Below are 22,517 nucleotides of genomic sequence, written 5' to 3' on the forward strand. Positions count from 1 at the left end.
GATTGTGTAAGTTCCTTTTTTAGAGTTCAGTGTTTATGCTAGGTTTATGTTTCTAAGTAAGGACAACATTCCGAAAACCACTTAAACCCTATATCTTTCTAGGAGTCTTATAGACCATATTTATGATCTTTGTTTGCAATTTTTGTTTAATAATAGATATGTGTAACATAACAAACTCTTGCCTAAGATATCAGCCATTCAGATAAAACACTAATCCCAAAAGTTTGTAACTAGTCTCAATCCTTTATCCCTTTATCTTACAGAGCTTTGCCCTGGATACCTGGACAACATGAAACACCCCAACCCACAACCTGGCTTGTTGTTTTGTGTTAGAATAGCTAAGATTTGATGTGTAAACTGAACATTCGCAAGAGCATTTAAAGCGTGGAAATATAAGAGATCTGGCTGTAAAGTAACGAGACTGCTTATTTGTTTTAGCGCACGGTCGCTGGCAATGAGATATTTGCCCAAAAGTATTTCCCCTTAATTGCATTGACATTAAGTAAACAAACAGCGGCGACATGGAGCGAAGATCTGGGATGCGGCCGAGACTGGGGAATCGGCTAAGGAAACGGCCTGTTTTATAAATCAAAGGGCGGCAACTCGGCGCGTTGCCATTGGCATGGAAATGCATTTTAAATCGAGCGAATCATGTTGCGCTTTAACACAAGCACAGGCCCATGCACGCCGCCCGTTTATTAATACCCGAGTGCGGCGGAATATGCAATTCATAGCGTTTTTCATTAGTTATTCTCCATAAACACTTAAATAAAACTAAAGCATTAAAAATTATGAAAACATCCGCCGATTTATGCATTTTCCCTGGCATTTTCCACACACTCACAGTAGGGCAGTGCATCACAAAACTGTTGTGGAATTTAAGAAATAAGTTAGTTATTAAACCAAGAATAATATTTAACAGATAGTTTCTGCATTGCTCTCAAGTCTACGAGTATATTCTCTTAGAGAAGAGTCGTATAGTGAGCTTAGTAAGAAATGCTCCGTTATCCTTATAGTTTCACCACGCACTGTACAGTGCACACCCATCGAAGTGGAATAACCAGAAAAGCGTAGTCTTTCCTCTTCTGTTGTGTTGCGTTGCGTTGGTTTGCCATTATTCCGATACGGCCCATTTGAATTTTTGGATGTGCGCGCGAAACGAAAAGGCATAAAGTGGACGCGGACTGGCCCACCGTAAACACATTGGGAATGGCCAGCAGTTCTGCGTAGGTGGTTCCGAAGGGAACTGAAAGTGGTGATCTGCTACAGACATTGTATAGCGCATTCGTGGGCCATATGTGATCCCGAAAATATAGATTCCCCCGAAACGGAAAAGAGCTCGATTTTTAATTAAAGTTCGTTTGGCTAATTATGGGATGGGAACGTAGCGGCGCACATGTCGCAAACTTATTATATTTCATAGACTGTGAAAAATTTAAATGAACACGAAATGCCAAAGCGCTGGCGGCTCTCCATCTTCTGCGCTGTGTCTCGCGGCCGGGATCTTTCGGAGTAACTGCATCTGCAACTGCAACCGTTCCACTCGACTGGCCACAGCCAAATTACAATAATAACTCAAGAAGCATAGAAGATGCCTGGCTAAACGCTCCGCCTTCTCTTCCCAGCGACCACAATCCTTTGCCAAAACAATATGGTAGAACAGCACAACGAAGTAAACCCCATATGGGGGGATTGGATGCGGATGCGTGTAGAATCGGGAATCGAAAAATGTGTTTCATTAAATCTTATTTATAGTCGGCAATTTTATGCATTTAAAGCGCGTCTATCAGCGCTGCATCTCAGCGGCATCAAGGCGATGCGGAAACGGCAGCGACGCCATATTGGAAGCCCAACGGCGGCGGGCTTTGATTCTGGGCGGGATCTGGGGAGGGCTGGGTTGTGCAGCAGGGTCAAACTGATTACCATGCGATTCTCCACGGGGGAAACAACTTTCACCTTTCCCCTGTTGCTTGTTTATTTTCAATTTTGTGGTTGACTTTAAATAGGACTCCAATGGGGTATGAAGGTACAATGGAATTAGGTAAATTATAGTAGTGAGTCTACTAAATGAATACAATTTGTTTTAGACTTTTAGATAAATGATGATTTCAAGACGCCTTTACCTTTAAAGGACGCCATAAAGTATGCTTCAGTTTTTTGTCTGTCATCTAATATATTTTTTATATCTAGTAAAAAACATATTCATTTGGGGTATATATAAAGAAAGATCCCTAAGTACTTTTATGTTATACCGAAATTGGATTACCAGGTACTCCATAGTCGGGACTCCTCAAACAACTCCCGCACTCGTTGGATGCTCCTCACGTGAGTTATGGCCACGTCCTGGTCCGCATCGGATCAGTTCGGATCGGCTTGGGATCCCGGTTCGCAGTAGCTGTACTAGGAGCAGTCGCAGTCCGCACAGCACAGCAGCCGCAGCCACAAATCAGAATGCCGTTGAAGCGTTCAAGTGCAACGAGCATGAAGCGAACTCGCTGCCGCTTTCGTCTCCAACTCGATTTGCGTCCCCAACTTCAATGCCCCCCCTCCCCCTCTTCGACGGCTGTCGTTTTGCCCAATCCCCCAAACTTAGCTCCATCTTTCTCCGTTTGAGGTTGTCGGCAAATCTGGGCAACTTTCAGATGGATATTTCGTCAGATTGTCGCTGCGGCTGATGCCCAGAAGAAATGGAATGGAAAAAAAATGGAATAAAAAACTGGCAAGTCCGACCCTCGGGCGATTTTGGGCCTCTTCGATGGTGTTTGCCCAACGAAACCCGTTTGGCCTATTAACACTTCGATTACAACTCAACTTTTGTCAGCACTCCGGACGCACGGACACGGACCCCGGCACTCTGGGTGGTCCCGTCGCACTATTAGTTAGATTTTGATTTATTTGAGCTTCAATTAGTCGTTGAACAAATCTGTTTATTTATTTGCTTTTAATTATTGTTGGAAACCACAAAGCCATGCCACCGCTCTTTATGGTCGCCGTCGCCTTCGCCTTCGCCTTCGACTTCGCCTCGCTCCTTTGCTTGCCCGTAGAAGGTTTTTAATTAGCACCCGCCGGATAATTCACAAAAAAAGCCATCACCAAATAGCCGAGGATTTCTTCAGACGTTAATGGATGCGATTCCCCAAAACGACCGATCATTGCAAACAACACAGTTTTGTCTTTCGTAATAACAACCGAAAAACAAGCAAATTCCAAATTTTAAGTTGTTCCACTTGCGAACGGGGAATGCCCATTATATCGACTCGAAATACCTGCTATCCATCGTTAAGTATCTACAATGGGGCAATAATATTATTTTGATATAGTTTCGCATCCATGGCTGCGTCCAGAAAGAGGCATTCGGCTGGCGTAAACAAACAAAAACATATTGCATATTGCATGCCTTGCCGGAGAATCGAAGGAATGCCATCGGCGATTTATAGGCCGTAACAAGCCCGGCCCCGTGAAAGATGCGCGGGAAAACCGACACCCCGGCAAACCAGAAACACATGTCCGGACTCTGAGGATCTTCGGGGATGGGATTCGGACCGCATATACTGTGCGCACTGACCAAGCTGGGAACGACTTCATCTAGTTAGGAACTTGAGTGCGAACGCGTGGGATCAGGTGACACGAAGGTCGGTTGCGGTATGTTGCCTCTCAAGTGAGCCGGGTATTCGCTTACACCAATAATTCATCCTCAACTGCAGTTGCGTCGATCCGTTTTATGTAGCGCCCAAGGTCCATGGTCCTAGGTTCCAGATTCCCCAGATACTAGGTTCCAGGACTCAAGTGGGTCGCATAATCACGTGTCGATGCCTTTTTCGTTTGGGATTTATGCGCGTTTTTGGGAGTACCGCTGCCGTAGACAATTTGACGCTTCCGCCTACTCCAGCAGTTGTGCACTTGGAAAAATAGATATGGTTCGATAGGAAACAAAAGAAAAAAGATATAAAAGTACTACATTTTTATGTAACTTTGAAAACAGCGAAATATTTATCTTCCAATTTGGCAATTTCCATTTTAAGGGACTATGCAATATGATAATTTTATACTAATAAATGATATATGAAAACAATTTATTGATTGCAAGTAATAAGGTGTACTTCATAAACTTCTGTATCTATAATTCCAGAGTATTTTTTCTCAGTGCATAGTCCCCGCCCATCTGGCGCAATCTTATGTAACTTGTCCTCCGCCTCTGACTTATATGTGTCAATTTAATAGCGCATTTGCCACTTTATGACATACGATGCTGCTCCTGCTACTTGGACTCCTTTTCCCAAGTCCCTGGTGTTAGCTCCTTTGTTTTCTCAAGTGCCTGGCAGATTCCACACCGACTCCTTCCACTCCCGGTTGTTTTACAACACAGAAAGATACAACTGGGAAGTATCTGTGAAGCAGAATAAAATAAGCGGAAAACGCACAGTGTTCATTTGTTATGCTTGTCATTTGTCGCTGGCATGCCGGCGACTTCAAAGCCTGTCACCCAATTTGTTAAACGCGGAGACAATTTTGTCATCAGCTCCCCCAATTCTTTGGCCCCAATGCTTTAGTCATCAAACTGAAGCTTTGGCCGCCGGGGAAGAATTCTTGGTTTTCGCATATGGCCAATTATTTTGTAAGTTGATCCATTTCGTATTGGAGAATTACTTCTTAGCGTTTGGATCATTTTATTAAAAAGATTTACTTCATAATTTATTAACAATTCGATACAATTAAAGAGGTATTACTAAATACAAAGAAATAATAGTTTACTTTATAATGTTTTTGTATTCCCCTTTAATAATTTCGATCTTAAAAATTCCAAATAATTAGAAAACTAACCAAGAAAATGCATTGTTTTTACAATATATTTTTTTTATTTAAATAATATGCATATGTAATTCAAATTTATGTTTATTACAAAATTAAAATGCCAATATAATAAATACTTCAAAAATGTTTTGTTAAATTTATATAAAAAAAACCTAAAAAAACAAGTTATTTAACTTAACAATAATGAATTGTTTTAAGAGGGCTTTGTTAAAATATTTTAAGGTACATAATAACTATAAGAAATATTTGTTTTAAAACAAAGGCAATGTGGGAAATGGCGTTCGTCAAACCACAAAATGCAGGGAAATGCAGTCGGCAATGAGCAGAAATCAGAAAGTGACAGGGAGAGGGCCAATTGGATTCGCAACAAAAGGTATGAGCAGGTAAGCGTAAGCCAACTCAAGGAGGTGTGTCCAACGCGCAACTGTGTGTGTGTGGGCCAAAACACACACACACACGCTCACTAAGTGCACACACACACACATGCTAAACAGCCAGCGAAGAGAGCGAGCACAACATTAGGAATCGCAAGAGCAGCGTTTTGACCATTTTAATGAGGGAATGACAACGAAAATTGGCATCTATCATTAAATGACGATATTCAGAATTAGTGACAATCAGATGAAGACGGCATTTCTTATAATTAACTCTAACCAAGCAAGACGCAACGCCTCAGCGAGAGTTGGCATCACGCATACGCCGCAGTGGCCAGGAGGTGGATCCCTGGGGATCTACGGGGTTAGCTGTCTGTGCCGCTTTATTAGCGATATGGCTTTCTTAATGAACCAAAAATAGATGCACGCGCTCCGAGAATTCCCACAGCCCCGCCCCTTTCCTCTTCCTTCCGCTTCTCTCCTATCCTCCCCTCGCTTCCTTTTTCTTCTGCTCCTCATCTGTGTGACACTAAGAAGTCATGACATCGCTCGCCCACCCTGCGTAACGCTACGGATACGCTTACTTGCTTCAGATTGGCCATTCAAGCATTCAGAAATTAACTCCGCCCGGTTGCGTATGCTCACTCACTCGGTTCGGTTCGTCTGTGTGGGTATTGCAGCGGAGAGAGAGCGAGAGTACGAATTCCGACCCATGGATACACCCACACATCCGCCGGCACACAAACACACAGATGAGCGACTACAGGAGCGGTAACTGGGTGAAAAAGGCTATATGGGTCGAGTTAGCTTAGTTTATTATCCATCAGAAAGAAAACGGATATTAAAATATGTTATATTATATATGTATACATTATTGTGTTTAACTTGATGTAATAAAGTCTTAAATACCTTCTTCTAAACTCCTGAATTGGAAACTTAACAGATAATTTGATCTCTTTATTAAAATATCGAATTTATATGAACCCTTTACTTTAAGGACTTAAAAAATATTTAAATACCAAAGTTACTGGCGCCTTTAATCTTCTGGGCTTACCCTCAATTCACTGCCTGCGCTCCTGATCGCCGAAAGACATTCTTCATTTTTATTATTTGCCCGCGGTCCATCAACATACGCACACCAGTGCGCGATCATCGCCATTAAAACCCACATATACGCTCAACCGACCGCCCCTTCCTCTCACGAATGAGTGTGTGTGTGTGTGTGTGTGCGCGGAGGAGAATCCGGAGAGTGAGAAAAAGAGAGAGAGAGAGATCTTGGGATGCTGCGTCGACGCGGTGGCTTCCACTTCCACTTGAGCCTGTAGATGTGGATGTGACTGTGACTGTGTCTGTGGTGGTGATGTTCGATGTGTGCGCGGACGTGGATGGTGGGCGATCTTGATCGGCAGCGCCGCGGGCAGCGTTAGTCGCAGCAGACACGGGTGACGAGCAGCAACGATCGTTTTTGGAGAGCGCGCCAGGGTTTCCCGATCCAAACCGTTCCCAACCGATACGCTACGACCCGATACGCTAGAGCAAAAAGGCCAGCGGAAGATTAAAAGGCGCGCGCACACGGATCAGTGAATGCGGTTTAAATCGGTTCAATTGCAAACCATCTATCGCACGGGAGGTCCGCCAGCCAAGTCCAAAGTAAACCGACATAATCCCCAAAATCAAAGCATAACAAACCCATTGTAGTGTCATTAAGTGTGTGCAGTTCCCGCTTCCCCAATAAGGTGTGATAAGTGCGTGATAATTTTCGAGCCAACCTACTCGAGAGCGATCGTTTTGGCCCGAAAATGTGCTAATCAGATCTCAGTCTTGGTTCACGGCATAGTAGGCATCGCAGCCCGATGCTGCCCCGCACAACTGGCGCCAATTTGTATACAAATTTCATGCCTTAATTGAAACTCACATTATAGCCAAGTGCGAAAAGTTAACGACTAGGTAACCACCGACAATCCGCAGCAAAGCAGACTCCAACTATTCCAGCGAATCCAATCGGAGAAAGTTCCACGGCAGAGTTGGCGAAAAGCAGATTTGGGTGCCCACAATTGCAATTCTGGAGTTCTTCAATCAACTGCCATCGGCCGAAATGGACCCAGGTACGTCTCAATCCATAATGATCCATAATCCAAAATAGACCCCCACAGAATTACTTTTCAAACCAAAATTTATAAATCTATCGACATTATTGAGGTGCCGACGGCATTGGGTTTCTTTAAAAAGCTTAGTAGCTATTTTATTGATATATTTGGATTAAGATAATCTGAAAAAAACAGCAGGAAATATGAATAAGACTTTTGAAATCACATTTAGCTCTCTATCTTAAAATATAAGGTAACGAAAAGACAAATTCAAAAGTAGCACTATATTTTCACTTAAATCTCTTAACTCAAATCCGCCACTCGAGTGTTTTGCCAATAAAGCCCTCTTGTCCGATCCTCCAACCAAGTCCTTATCCGGATCCCCTAACTGCTTGGGGTTAACACAATTGCTCGCTGGACCAACTTCTTTTTTTTTGTTTTTGGGCCAAGTCAAGAGGCAGGTGTTTGCTTTTGATTTTCGTTTCAAAAGGCTGCCGTCGCTTTGCGCATGATCGACAGCCTCGCGGTAGCCGCGGCACTTGTTTGGCTTTCGATGATGTCGCCGACATCCGCACACGTACCCGATCCCAAAACCCAAAACCCTAAACCCAAAATCCAAAACCCATAACCCCAATCCAATCCCACACTCCGGAGGCAGGGCTCCTAATTTAACTAATGATCGTTGTAATGTTTGTGCCTTTGTCGTGCGGTCTTCACTTTTGGCTCCAAGTGTCCGTGTCTCTGTTTGTCCATGTGCTTTGGGCCAAAAACAAAATGCGAGTGCAAGACATGGCCTTATGGCCGAAAACTACGCTACACGAGTGTGTAAAGATTTGATCAGTTCTCTCAGTTATTGACAAACATGTGCGCAATCGAATAATTTGGCATGCGTCGATTTACTTTTACAAATTTCGAATTGCTTAGATCATCTTTTGAAATAATTTGCCAATAGTTTTTAATTTCTATGAGTGACATACAAGTATGACCAATGGTAATCTCTTATAATGCTATTCCCCTCTAAGTTTCAAGTATTTATTTGTTTGCTTGAGCCTCTGTGAGGCAAAGTATCAAAAGGACATACACGAATATATATTTTTCCACTTGGCCGGACAGAAAAGAAGTTATAAGTCGGCTAGGAGGTCCCGCACTTTTGGTCCATTAATGACTTGCTTTCGATGTTTTGACATTCTGTTTGTACGCCAGCATTGTTTGCTCACTAGGAGACGTCGAAAAAGATATAGACGCCGATGCAGACCCCTGCCCAAGCCCGAACCCAAACCCAAACCCAGACTCTGGACCAGAGGTGCAGAAATGCGTGACTAACGGCCACCGGTAGCCATCTACTTCGGTAGCTAAACATGAAAAGCCCACCAGACGCGGGCCGCAAGTGCAAGATGTTAAAATCACAGAAGGGGGCAGTAAAACAAAAGGCGCAGACGATGGCCACGAAAGGCAGGCAAACACTTGAGATCCGAGGAGGAAAACGTCGCGTCAATGTGTACACGCCTTAATGGAAGAGTCTATATGGTATGGTATGGGAGTAGGTGCCCAGGAGCAGCGACTGCAGGAGGATGCGGCGGGGAGTGATCTGAAAGCCCGACCAGCAGCTTCCTCCCGTGGATACCGATGATTGCGGTCCGGGTTTGGGAAAACGCTTCACTGCCTCGGCTTGATTGTGTGGCGTCGTTTCCCCTGAGTTCTTTAATTAAATCACATCCCCATCCGCTGATGCGGAACTTTCATTAAGCGCATTTGCAGTCATTTTGGGCATTGCTCGGCGAGCTTAAAAAAGTAGCACTAAGAAGCCTTTGTATTTTATCCTTTGAATTATCTACTTTTTGTAGTATTATGCTAGGTTCCCCCTATAGATCAGTTGACATTTGCTCCCTTTGGGCGTGGACATCTCCCCATGGATCCACAACCTCTGACATCTGACAAGTGTACTTCATGTTCTTGGGAGCAAACTCAGCTCATTATCATAAATTTAATGAGTTTCTAATCGTTAGGGAGCACGTGTTTGAGCCAGTTCATTCTGCTGGGATAATGAATGCGATCGCATCAATAAGCGGGCGGCTAACATCTGGTTTTAACCCCTAACCCCTAACTCTAACCCCTTGATGGCCTGTGTCAAGTCCCACGGGGGCGATGGCGACCCAAAACCGGAACTGTCGCAAGCATTCCAAACTCCATTTCTCAGTCTCGAATTTGGAGTCCTGGGATCAGCGCTGTGCGTCTAGCTATTTTCCAGCAGCTCTAGAAGTTCATTTACTGAAATGATATGAAATATTAAGTGATGTAGCTAAAGAAAATTCTACGTTTTGTTGTTAAAAGATAGTTTGCTGCTAAAAGACAATACCAATTCCATGTAAATTGTTAGCTATTTTACGCCAGTGCCTACAGTGCCTCAGCTACTTTCCGAATCCCTAGTGGGCAGGATTGGGGAGTGGGTGAGCTGGTGCACATGTGGTTAGATTTATATGCATCTCGCCGCTGTCAGCGAAGGGCGTTGCACATTGCTCGAGTGCCGGCGAACCCGAACTGCAGCGGAGTTGTCGGTTCTAGTACATTGCCAATGATTGGTCGGATGCGTTGGATCTCCTGTGGGCCTGTGGGACGGGATCGGAACTCTGGCCATGGGTTTGGCATCGACATCGAGCACATTTCGGCTACGCACTCGCATTGTGCGCATTCCTCGTACGCGTAATTGAAGTCGCTGCGGCATCTTCCCTTTGGTTGTTTTTTTTTTTTCGGCTGGGCCGCACCCCTTTCGAGTTCCTCGAGCTCGCTGGCTAGGGTCGTCATATTTGCTAGCCTCCTCCAACTGGGCCCCATCTACCCGCTTTCCGAAGGGGGCGGAAGAAAGGAGCTAGTGCGTCGCTATCTTGGCGGTGGCTGCCGTGATTTATGGACTCATTAATTTCTGTTGACAGACAATGCTGTTGACGCCGCAGGAATCTATTTAGCTTTATGTACTTTTGATTCCCACTTGCTGGGGCGCCTATCTTATGGGCTCCATTTATAATTCGAGGCGCTTGCACTTGATCTGAAAACGGAAACACGCGAGCAGATGGCAAGCTAGATTGAGACACTTAAAATATCTCTAAAATGCCAGTTACGAGCTATTAGACTTCTTTGGAGAAAGCAGTCGTAGTGAGTTGCATTTCTGCGTCTGGATGAAAGCAGATTCGATCGATGTTAAGTAAACATAAAGCGATGCCAATCGTGACTCTTTTCCATTGATAACACTTGGGATTGAACTCTGCAGCAGATTAAAAAGGAAAATGGCATTGCCAGCGGATCAAAGTGACAGACGCAGAGTGGCTTCCTCTTTCACTTGGCGCGACGATTCTGTGAAATTCACTGATAAATAAATGCGATTGTGCGGCAAATTGTGCAACGCTCCGAATGCAAAATTGTCGACAAGCTCTCGCGTAGTTAGTGTAGAACCAAAATAAAAAAAATTATATGAAAATCCAACTATTTATAAGACGCTGAGGACCGCAACAATGTGGGAAACCAACTAAAAAAAGGGGCGGGCCACATGGCGTATACGCGACGCGTTGGCTGAGCCTCAGCTCAAGCAAAGACACTAGAATAACAAGATGCGTAACGGCCATACATTCGTTTGGCACTATGCAGCCACTTTTTTGGTGAAGGCCAAATTTGCTCTCTTTTCGCTCGCTCACGCTGAGAGCGTAAGAAATGTAAAAATAGAATTTGCTTGCTTGTGTGAGTAAAAACAAGAGACGAGAACACGTATATGTGTGCGTGTTGTGCTAGAAGACGATTTTCGGGCCGAAATCAATTCTGATCGAAGAAACGAATTTACATATTTGGAGTTGTGGCCAATTTCGTAGCAATATGATGAAATAAAATAAAAATTCCCTGACTATTATAATAATTATTATAATAATAATTAAAGCAAATATAAAGGAAATTATTATAACTACTGTAATTTGAAACATAAATTTTCCAAAAAGAAGACATAACATTGAGAAATAAATATTTCATAAAAATAATAATTATTTTTTAATTTCATAAAAAAATAATAATTTTATTAATAAATAATAAAAATAATAATTTTATTAATAAATAATAAAAATAATAATATTTCATAATAATATTTCATAAAAAATAATAATACGTAGTAGAAAATAAAAATTAATAAAATAAATAAAAATATGAAAACAGTTCGTTGCAAAAGTCATATCGTCAGGCACGAAGTGCGGACACAAGCACTCAACAATCATTGCCTTATTAATTTTTCTCACGCCGCAAGCTGAATACCCTAATGACAAGTATTCTAATATAAAGTCATTTTCGAAATTTATTTTGTGATGTACATAGATTCGTCTATTACTATTTCTAAGCTTTATTTAAATAATAATAACGTTGAGGCAATGCAAAACAAGAATTTTTCGCATGGTGCCAATTGATAAAAAATAATATAGATTTAAAGTCAACGAACTTCTAAGGTGAAGGGCATATTTTGTCAAATTTACAATACATGAGCATACGTGTGCACACATACAGTTGTATGCTATCACTGTATGCGTAGAAAAGAGCTGTTTGCTGTAGCGCTCTCCGCTCTTTCTCTCTCGAACAAAAACTAAAGAGAGCCTGGAGCCACCTCTAGAGCCACGGCCAAAAAATCGCGTGCCAAAAATTTGTATGGCCGTTACGCATCTTGTTATTCTAGTGTCTTTGGCTCAAGTCAACTGAGTTGTTAAATTAATTTTTTCTGCATGCCCGAATGCATATAAATTTATATATGCTGCAAGCAACCAGCGGCGGAATTAAGAAAATAAACATATGAAGGCATCTCCCCACCGCGACGGCGCTCCGTCAATCAACCTGCTCTGGGTCTTCCGAAGGAGAAGGAACCGCTTGCCAAGACCCAAGATTTATGGGAGCAACACGCAGTCCGAAAAATGCATTCGCACATATTGTATGGTTATGAGAGGGAAAATCCAATTTGCCATGCATCTATACTACACACTCTTAAAATTGCCAGGATATCTCAAAATCATTACATTCAAGGTACTCTTAAAAACCCATAACTTCGACTTTTTAGGAAGTATTTTAGTTGTTTGAGATAAATGTGATTTTTCCTGGAACTACACAATGGAATGTATTTGATGTGCCAATAAATTGCAGTTTTCGCATAAATGTGTTAATTTCGGCTTAAGAAAAGTCTGTATTAAAATGCTAACAGAAACGGGAACCCACATTTATTTTTTGGCTTAGTAGATTGAAATAGAAATGCAGAAATTTTCATATTTTATATAATATATTATTATATTCCCTACTGAAGGGTATCTATTAGTTGGCTTCAACATTTTATCACTTATTTGGGGATGTCTTTTGATCAAATCAAACACCAGACCAGAAGGCCCGAAAAATGTATTGCCCTGAATATCAAAAACATCATTTCATGCCAAATTTATATTCAATTCGGGCCCAACGAACTAAATATAAGTATCCAAATTGGCAGCCATTTTGGTATTTCATTATTTATTTTATTTGTTTGCAGTTAATGTTCTGAATATTCAGACAATTACTCAACGCTTTCTGCGATTTAATACAATTTAGTGGACCATTTTCGCAGAACGCATCGCTTAGTGTGAAAACGTGTTAATTGACGGCCCGCTTATTAATTAAAATGAAATTTAAATGGCATTTTTACAAACAAAAGCGCCATGGGCGTGATAAGTATTATTGTCATCATCGAAGCCAGCTAGAATTTCGCCTATGCACTCGAATCGAAAGTTATAAATCATACAATGTATTTTACGAGCGTATAAACAAAATGTCTTATCAGCTCGAAATGTTTGAATTTGTTAAATTCAATTAGGCAGAAAATAAGTTCATTGCCTCTCGACATTTGACATGTTCCCAGCGTTCAAGTTTCTGAAATAATCGCGCAGTCGATCGACTGCAGTTGAATCAAAGTATTTTTTATTGCAATATTAGTTGCAACTTATCAGGCAGACAAGACAAATATATTATAGTATATACATTTTTTCTTACTGATAAGAATGAATTATGTACATATGTGTTCATGTGACATTCTTATAATAAATCCACAGATGTAGCTTGCAACAAAGTATAGGATTGAAATAAGTACTTGCAAATGTTATTTCACTTTACTATTTATCGTTTTAGCCTTTGGTTCAGATGAATAAAAAATTCAAATTTGCTCATTAAATTACCAATGCATTTACTTTTTGTTAGTTTTTCTAGTTTTTGATTAGCCAGCAGCTAAACTGCAACTATGTACATACATACATATGTACATAAATTTACTCGCTATCAGTTTTTCCCGGCCTTTTCGTCCATTTTGTTTAGCAAAATATTATTTTTAATTAGTTCTAGTTAGTTAACGTTCGTTAATTGCTCCTGTAATTGGATTTACGCGCATCAGTGGCTTTTGTGAATACTTTAATGATATTTTAATAAATTATAAAAAACTTAAGCTGCAATATGTGCAACTTTAATTGCCGTCGGCGAAACTTTGACGAAAGGGCAAGTGTTCAAAAATTTCCAAGAACAAGAACCAGAAATAAAAAAAGGGAAAAAACTCTCACAAACATACATTAAAGCCGACATTTCTTTCGGGATTGCGTTTGTAATTTGCTGATCGCTGGCAGAGTTCCCAGTTGAAACAGTGGTCGCCATTGTATTCGGCAATTTCCCAGAATTTATGAATTATAATTTTGCCGTATAGACAATTTTAATTGAGCCTTTTATGGCATGCTGCAAGCGGGGAAAGGCTTTCCGCTCGAGGAACAATTAAATCACAGATCAAAATCGATATAAAAAGTTTAAAATCAATATACTTCCATCTATGCGACTTTGATTATAGCTCTTATTTGGATATATTTATCTATAAAGTGTGTATAATAACGGATATACTAACGAACCATATATCCCCAAAATGTTTCTGTGTGAGCGTGGTTTTTGGAATCTCGAGCCAGGCGTGATGAACTCAGTAAAAGTGTTCGATTTCAGGGCAAACACAGCCATTTGTAAGCCATTTGTACCGAAACACACAGAGATACAGAAGCGTCGGCTACCGAATCCGTTTCCAATTTCCGTCGGGGATGCTAAAGGACTCCCGGAGTCCCGGAGACGAAAATCCATGGGCAAATATTTACCGATCAGACAAAAGCAGTCTCCTTCTCCGTCTCCATTTCGCTGCAGAGTTTATGATTTTTTAAGCTGTTTGCCCGACCTCTTCACAATTCCATATCTGTTTGCCTTTCATTAACAGAAGCTGCTCAGATCGGATTGGATCTTATGGATCGGCTTGGGAATGGGCCCAGTTTTCAGTGTGTTTGCCTTGATTAAGCGCTGACTAGCGGAAAGTCAAGGAGTCGGAGAGCCAGGAAGGATCCTTATTAGAGCCAAAGTAGCCCAGTCAGCTTGATCACGCCAGCAGCAGGCGTAACTCAAAATTAAACAAACAGAATGTGGCTCTTAGCATTCGAAGGTTCTCCCGGAGGCAAACAAACAATCCAAACAAACTCGAAACGCGACGGCGACCAGGGTAGCACACCTAACACACTGCTCCTCTGATCGTGACCGACACTGGGCATTCGTCTATCCATACACCCAGCCATGTACCCATCCACACGAAGGGTGTACGTATAGGTGTGCCCACCTCCACTGCCACACCGGTGGCATGTTTGCACCTTTAATAAGACCAACAATCAGTGCCGACGCATCGCCCAAGTGGCCATCCAGATGGGTCAACGATGTATGTTGCACTTGTGATCCCTCGAAAAGGGCCACGGAGTTCTGACCAAGTTGAAACGGAACTGAAGACCCATGGGTAATCGTAAAGTTAATTTGGTAGATACGAATTCGTATTTCTTTTACACGGACTAGGAAATCCTTGATACAAACTGATGTTTGATGTTATGGCTCATAACTGTCGTGTTCAACATGGGAAATCAATCCAATTCGATCTGGACACTGGGCACGTTGCGAAATGCTTGCTCTTGACTCAGCTCAGGAATTGAGGGGGAATCGATGTGCTGCTCTAATAGGAATTACGTGACTAATTTGCATGTGGCGGGGGCATTTTATTCTCGCCGGATGTCGATTGGCTGCCATAAATCACAAGTGGGCGACTTACTCACATCTTTGAAGATGACTACTCGAGGGCGAGGCAAGTCGAGCGACTATCACTGGGATAATTCTGAAAATCAGGCAGCTAACCAACCGATAGCAGATTCAATTAATTTTCCAATTTTTCGGCTAGGCGGAGGTACGATTCTTATCGGTAGCATAGCACACATATCATAATTGAGCCCCAAGTGCTCAACTTTGGCTGCCATTAATCTTTGGTAATTGCCCAAAATTGATGTCATGCGTATTTGAAAAGCCATTTAAACGAAGCAGCTATCTTCAAAAGATCCAAACAGGAAAATACGAGAAGAAAACCAAGAACGTCGATCTTTGTCAGCGACAACTAGAAAGTATTTGTTCAGACAAATTTATGGACGCTTAGCGCAAAAGTCAAGCACTCGGAGATAATGTTCTTGAAGGGACCAACAAATTGCAGCCATCATTGGGCATATTTTGAATATTTTCCACGACGAACACAAAGATTGGAAAAAGAAAACTGAACGCAAGAAAAGAAGCACATAAATATCTGAACATCTGAATTAAAGAAAGCTTAGGGTAGTAGTATATATATATATATATATATATATTTCCGTTCAATTAAAGCTTACGATTTAGATGCAGATTCATTTTATTCAGAACTCCTTGTTTCAATACTTTAAAAAACAAATCTACGGAAGAAGCTGTGACATCTGTTGGGAGATTCAACTATATTTGTCGCTTCCATGATCTTTGACTCCAGTTCGTGTCTTCCTGGCTGGCGCTGGAGATGGTGGAACCGCACACAGACCATCTCGTCGTGTAACTCAATTCGTAAATAATTAACGATCACAAGATTACAAATGTCAAACAGAATGTCAAGTTGGGGATGCCATCGTGCCCGTCGAGGGGGAACCGGAGCTGCTCCTTTCGCCGCCACAAATCTTAAAAGACCGAGTGAACAAAAACCACCGACTTGGCTCCCCAGCCACCAGACTCGATCCTCGATGCGTGTGGGTCTGTGGCGAGTGCCAGCCGATCTGTTGTGACTTATGTCATGACAATTGCGTTACAATATTTTGAAGATTCAAAGTGCCTGGGAATGAGAACCGCACAGATTTATGGCTCAAACGGAATGAATGTCTGTTTTATTCGAGCTGGGTTGTTAGCCCATGGACAACATTATCGTATACCAAATCCCACTTAATAGCTAGTGTTAGAGAGGTGTTATAAGGTAGGGATAAGATAATCTAACCACCAGGAGCAGCTGTGGGTGGAGCACCTGTGGGTGGGGCAGTTACTGCAGGTTGTGGCGATGTCGCAGGTGCCGACGGAGCAGGCGTTTCGGGTGCAACTGGGGCTGGAGCTCCAGGAGTCGAGCCAGGAGGAGTTGCAGGCGCGCCTGGTGAACTCCCTGGAGCTGCTCCAGCTGCCTGCGGAGCTGCAGTGCTTCCATCCGCTGTCGCATTTGGAGCAGCTTGCACAACTACCGTGCAGTTATGACAAATCACTGAGAAAAACAAACCGAAAGGTCACTGAGTTCAAGAGGGTCTCTCAACTTACAAACGTTCTCATCATCGGCATCATCACTATCACTATCATTGTCATAGAGTATATCCTCGAGGATAGTCCACCAGTCGGTATCGCGTTTCTAAAGCAACAAGTTGAAAATAATTATATGTTTCATAAGTACAACCGACTTACCGTCTTGACAGAGGTTTCCTCCAATGACCTAGCATTAATGCTCAGTAAACTGAACATAAGGCACAGGCCCACTGCGAATAATATATCCCTTCTGGCCGACATCCCGACTTCAACTGAACAAAGTTGCTTAGAAAACCGACTTATATAGAACCTAAAGACAATATTTTTTAATATTTAGTGGCTGTTAGTGCTGAAAAGTGGACTATTTCGAATTTGTGGTGGGTATTCAGGGGCTTAGACGCGTACATACATCACATTTTTAAAAGCTTGCAAACTTTATTATAGGTAAACTTTGTAATCAGAAAATGAATAGAAAATTAAAAATCAGATGAGAGAGTTTAGAGTATCTATAATAATAATAATAATAATATAAGTTTACAACTTATTTAACTTGGCATAATCAGCATTCCCAAACCTTTTCCTATGCAGTTGCTAACAGTATTCCCTAGTCGATCTCTAGTCATAACCCATCTATTACAACCACCTTTAATGAGGGGAGATTCCGTCGATTTCGAACAGTTTTCCATATTTATGCAGCTGCACGTTCGCTTTGTCTGGGACTCCGAAACGAGGCAAGTACTCTAGCTATGATCGAACTGCAATTGACAAGTGCGCAAATCCATAACCATAAACTATGTACACGAAATTCGACACTGTTGGGGATCATTAGCCGGGGATCGCTGGAAGTGGGGGAGTGGAGAAGTCGGGAAGTGGGGGATTGGGGGATGATGTCGGGCAACAAGTGGGATGGTAATGCGATATCGGAGCAGCGGGAAAACGAGCTTGTAAGTCGCGAAATGCCCTCCTGAATGGAGCAGCATCGAGGTCGATATACTCCGTCTCCCGGTTCATTATCGCTCCTTTGTCCGGTTCCTTCCTGATTTGTTGCGATCGCCGCCACGAGTAACCCGGGAGCTCTATTGTGGTTTTTATGGCGCTGCACTCTCCAGTACGTGTTGCACTTGGAGTTGCTGTTGTGGAACACGATTCGAAATTAGAAGACGGCGCAGATGTGCAGCAGTGCCTCCAACTGCCCATAATGGTAATGGACCGGACGGCAGTTTCAGACGGGCAGCGAGCTCCGGCGGCAGGTGCCAAGAGGAGAAGGAGGAGGAGGAGGAGACTCCTCCAGTCTCCAGATAAGAGGGCCAACCATTTGCCACCGTATAATGGCAAGCTATTATAGTAAAGTTGGAGTTCGTCTTTGTTTGCCAGAGAAGTTATGATTATGAGAGTACAAACAGATTTTCCAGATATCTGATAGGTTGCCATAATGATTGCAACACATTTAAATTTTATATAATCAATCTACATATTTTTACTTGTTGATTGTGCATATTGTGAAACTACTATCTTAAATTGAGTGGATCTAATTTGTGGCAATAAGCCAAATTACTCCCTTCTCAATTTCTCGGCCAAGTCCATCTCATTTACAATGGTAACCACTGAGAAAGCGAATTTGGCCATCTGAAAGAGTTTGTTAACAATAAAATGTAGTAGTTCTGTAAGATATCTTACCTTTATATTGGTGTTTAGACATATGGGGAAAATTCCGCCCGCAGTGAACAATATCGACTGCTGCGCATTGTGAATGAAGTACAACATCGTGGTTCTGTATCGTCGCTCAGCTCCAATCCACTGGGAATGGAACAGTGTGTTGGTCAGGGATTCGCAATCGCTGCTCAGCTGCTCACAGACATAGCAAAAGGGAAAGGTCTGGGAAAGAATGGCTATGGTGTAGACCCCGGAGACAACGCGCTCCATTACGGTGTTGTAGAACTGCATGGACACCGCTGCCAGACCCAAAAGAAGTCCGACGGATAGCAGTTGGATGAACATCGTGGCCGATATCATGGGACGCAGAGTGTTTCCATATCTAATGAGGAAAATGGAGTGGATTATGTCATTCTACAAGGAGTATTCCATTCTTCCTCACTCGACAATTAGCTTGTGATCCTTTACACACTCCACCAGCTCGGCATAATGTTGATCGTCGCCCTTTTCCACATCAGTGCGCAGCTTCTTGATTCGCTCACTCAAGAGCTCCATGTGAATCCGCAGAACGACCACATATATGATGGGGTAAACGTCCAAAATGAGATTGGCCAGAATAATGCCAGCCATGGTGACCGATTCAATGGCAGTGGCCAGATAGAAGTGATCGTCGGGGTTAACCAGCGGATTGTACAAACAGAATGGAGTCTTCCCAATCACCAGAGCTCCGGTTAAGGCCATGGATAGATAGCCGAAGTAGATGCAATGGTAAATCACAACAACACGATTGCAAGAGGCCGCTGCTCGGTGCACCTGAACCTTCTCCTCCATCTTGGTGCATCGAATGTCCATGGCGTCCATCATCTTTTGAGCCGTTGAAAATCGCCGCCGCATAAACAACACTATAATGCCCTTCAAGATGGAGGCATTGGTGTTAACCGGCACTTGGACATACGTAAACAGATCCGTGGTCGTGAAGTTCTTGAACTCCTTTATTCCAGTCATTATCAGTCCGTAGGGTATGAAGATGAAGACGAGTACTAAGACCACCAGTGTCCAAATGTAGTAGAGCCACCAGTACGGCTTAGTTCGTGGCGGAAGTCTCCATCCCATTTGATCTATGGATCTGTTTAAGTAGATCAGCGAGTCTCGGGATCGAAATAGGGATCCAAGGACTGGCTCTTGGATGTACTTAAAAATCATTTTTGAAAATTTCCTTTACAGGTTTCGATTCAACTTGAAATTTGTCACCTGAAGACTGAAGACAGGACCTTAACTGGTTGCATTTATACGAGTTGTTTAATTGTCCAATGCTAGTTAGTTATTCCCGAACGTTACAATTAGGGTATTAGCGAATGAATTAAATGTAGAAGAACCTCCTTTATTTGTCTGCAAAATTGCATAGAGTATTTTAAAGGGGTGTGTCTGCATATCTTAAATAATTGATAATTGTTGCCACATTGTCCCTTTCACAGGAATGGTGGTAAATTGCTTTATTTATGGTCCTGTGAAAATAGCTTGTCTGCTGAACCGTAATCATTCTTGGATCCAATCTTGGCTAGCTCAAGAATAGAATGGACCCATGTGCACCTATCCTTAAGTAGTGTTCTATGCGCCAAGGGGAAATCTTTGCGTCATCGCTCAAAGTGCATTTCCGCACGTTCCGGGCATTCAAATTGTGTTTTCCCAGTCACAACCGGGGCACCCACATCCGCAGTTCTGAGAAGCAAATGGTAGCGATTTTCAGCCGAACAAACGGCGGTACCACGACCCACTCATCTTGGGCTCCCGCTCGCCGATCCTCCTCCGCTCCACCGCTCCTGCAGGTCCCACTCCTAGCCACTCATTTGCCACCGAAACTAATTAGACGCAAATGTGCTTTTGTTCGCCTTCCCATTCCCAGGCAACGGTCTTTGTTCGCACTCTGTACTGGGAATCGGGAATCGCTTTCGGATGATACTGTTTGCCACTTATGACAGGCAGAATGTAATCTTTATGGGCGTTTTGAGCAAGATCAGTTTCCGAAAACTGTTTTTAATATTTATGTTACTTTGTTAAAGAGAAGTATTTCACTAACTTTAAATTCGCCCTAGAGTACTTCCTTGTCGGTGTCCATTTGCCATTATTCCTTGGTATTGCCAACCTGACTAATCCGCAACCTTCTTCTTACAGAGTCGCAGTGTCCGCAGTATGGCGAGGTGAACCAGCTGGGCGGCGTCTTTGTCAACGGCCGTCCGCTGCCCAATGCGACCAGGATGCGGATCGTGGAGCTGGCCCGTCTAGGCATCCGACCCTGCGACATATCGCGCCAGCTGCGAGTGAGTCACGGCTGTGTGTCCAAGATCCTGGCCAGGTACCACGAAACGGGCTCCATACTACCCGGCGCCATTGGGGGATCCAAGCCACGCGTGACCACACCCAAGGTGGTCAACTACATCAGGGAACTGAAGCAGCGAGATCCCGGCATCTTTGCGTGGGAAATCCGTGACCGTTTGCTCAGCGAGGGCATATGCGACAAAACGAATGTGCCCAGTGTGAGCTCCATATCGAGAATCCTGCGCAACAAGTTGGGCAGCCTGGGGCATCAGCACACGCCGGGAACAGTGATGGGCAGCGGAAGCAGCAGCGGTGGCGGCAGTGTGTCCAGCAATGGTGGCCAAAACAATGGCACGAGTGCCAGCAATAACATCAATCTGGGCAATCTGGGTAATCCAGGCGGTGGACCGCACCATCCGCACCACCATCATCATCACCAGTCAGCGGCGGCGGCGGCAAGTGCCCATCATGTGCACGCCCACGCCCATGCCCACGCCCACCTGTACAACTCCATCTACCAGCCGTACAGTGCTGCGGCGGCCTACAGCATGAAGACGCCCTGTGGAAGTCCATCCCCGCCGCAGGGAGCGGGCGGTCAGGGATCAGTGCCCCATCCCCACCAGCTGAGGAGTGTGGCCGCCGCAGCCGCTGCCGCCCACTGGCCCTCCTCCCACTCGGTCAGCGATATCCTGGCCCACCATCAGGCTGTTGCCCTGCGCGCCAGTTGCCAGGTGGGCGTCGGAGTGGGTGGAATGGGCGGCATGGGCAGTACGGTTTCCCCGCTGCCGATGACTCCTTCGCCGGTGGCGGGAACGGCCGGTGGTCAGCCACTGCTCGACTGCGAGGGTGGGGCGGGACAGCAGTCGCCGTACAACTACTACATGTACTTCCAGAACGGCGGGATGCATCACCACCATCATCACGGCGGAATGATGGCCGCCGGAGCCACGGGCTTATGAGTGGGTGGTGTATAATCAGCGGATTGGTTGCGGGTATAGCTACTTTCGATCGCGGTTGTTCAGTCTAGGTTACTCTAGTCTAAGCGCTAGTTAGGGAATGGTCTCATCGTGGCGCTCACTTGTCACTCAAATTTAAAACAAATGCACTAAAAGAACTTATCATTTTCCTGGAAATTTTAAACTAATTTAAACTTTAACTATAAAGCTTGCAAATATTGGTGCTTGGTTAGGCAAGTGCAAATAGATAAAGTGTCGTAAAACAATGTGTGCGAGATGATTCACCTGATCTTAAGGTTTGCTTAGTTATACCAGCTGCCCAGATGTATCACAGCTAAAATATTTGTTAAAAAGATTTTTCAAGATCTAAACTAAACTAAATGTGTACTATTGTGTGATAAGTGAGTGTCATGGTTGGTTAGGCCTTCAAATGTGAGTTGTGGGCTGTCGCCAGGACTCAGACCTGGTAATGTTCGCATTTCATAACGAATTTCATGTAATCCTGGAGATTTAACTTTGCGTTCTTTTTTGTTTCATATCGGATTGTTTGCGTTTTGAGTTCGGGGTGGTCAAAAATAAAGTGTATTGCTTATAAAAATGTATTGTAAAGTCAAAAGTATTGAGTGGTACTTCAATCGCTTTAGATGCATACGCGTTGTATAGGT

The 22,517-nt window shown here is 43.4% G+C and overlaps 3 protein-coding genes across 3 annotated transcripts; 1 reads left to right on the forward strand and 2 right to left on the reverse strand.

Moving 5' to 3' along the window:
• Positions 1 to 6,597: 6,597 nt before the first annotated feature.
• On the forward strand, positions 6,598 to 22,390 carry LOC117144507 (paired box pox-meso protein). Its single transcript, XM_033309697.1, has 2 exons — positions 6,598 to 7,291; positions 20,753 to 22,390. Exons 1-2 carry the CDS (start codon positions 7,282 to 7,284, stop codon positions 21,853 to 21,855), a joined length of 1,113 nt encoding a protein of 370 aa, XP_033165588.1. The 5' UTR covers positions 6,598 to 7,281; the 3' UTR covers positions 21,856 to 22,390.
• On the reverse strand, positions 16,501 to 17,206 carry LOC117144509 (actin cytoskeleton-regulatory complex protein PAN1). The gene is made up of 3 exons (XM_033309700.1): positions 17,087 to 17,206; positions 16,946 to 17,033; positions 16,501 to 16,892 (listed from the first exon to the last, which is right to left on the reverse strand). The coding sequence occupies exons 1-3, from the start codon at positions 17,186 to 17,188 to the stop codon at positions 16,633 to 16,635; spliced, it is 450 nt and encodes a 149-aa protein (XP_033165591.1). The 5' UTR covers positions 17,189 to 17,206; the 3' UTR covers positions 16,501 to 16,632.
• On the reverse strand, positions 18,432 to 20,223 carry LOC117144510 (odorant receptor 85a). The gene is made up of 3 exons (XM_033309701.1): positions 19,023 to 20,223; positions 18,605 to 18,962; positions 18,432 to 18,553 (listed from the first exon to the last, which is right to left on the reverse strand). The coding sequence occupies exons 1-3, from the start codon at positions 19,781 to 19,783 to the stop codon at positions 18,479 to 18,481; spliced, it is 1,194 nt and encodes a 397-aa protein (XP_033165592.1). The 5' UTR covers positions 19,784 to 20,223; the 3' UTR covers positions 18,432 to 18,478.
• Positions 22,391 to 22,517: the final 127 nt, after the last annotated feature.

Source organism: Drosophila mauritiana, chromosome 3R (genome assembly GCF_004382145.1).
Source record: "Drosophila mauritiana strain mau12 chromosome 3R, ASM438214v1, whole genome shotgun sequence".
In the NCBI taxonomy this organism is placed as follows: domain Eukaryota; kingdom Metazoa; phylum Arthropoda; class Insecta; order Diptera; family Drosophilidae; genus Drosophila; species Drosophila mauritiana.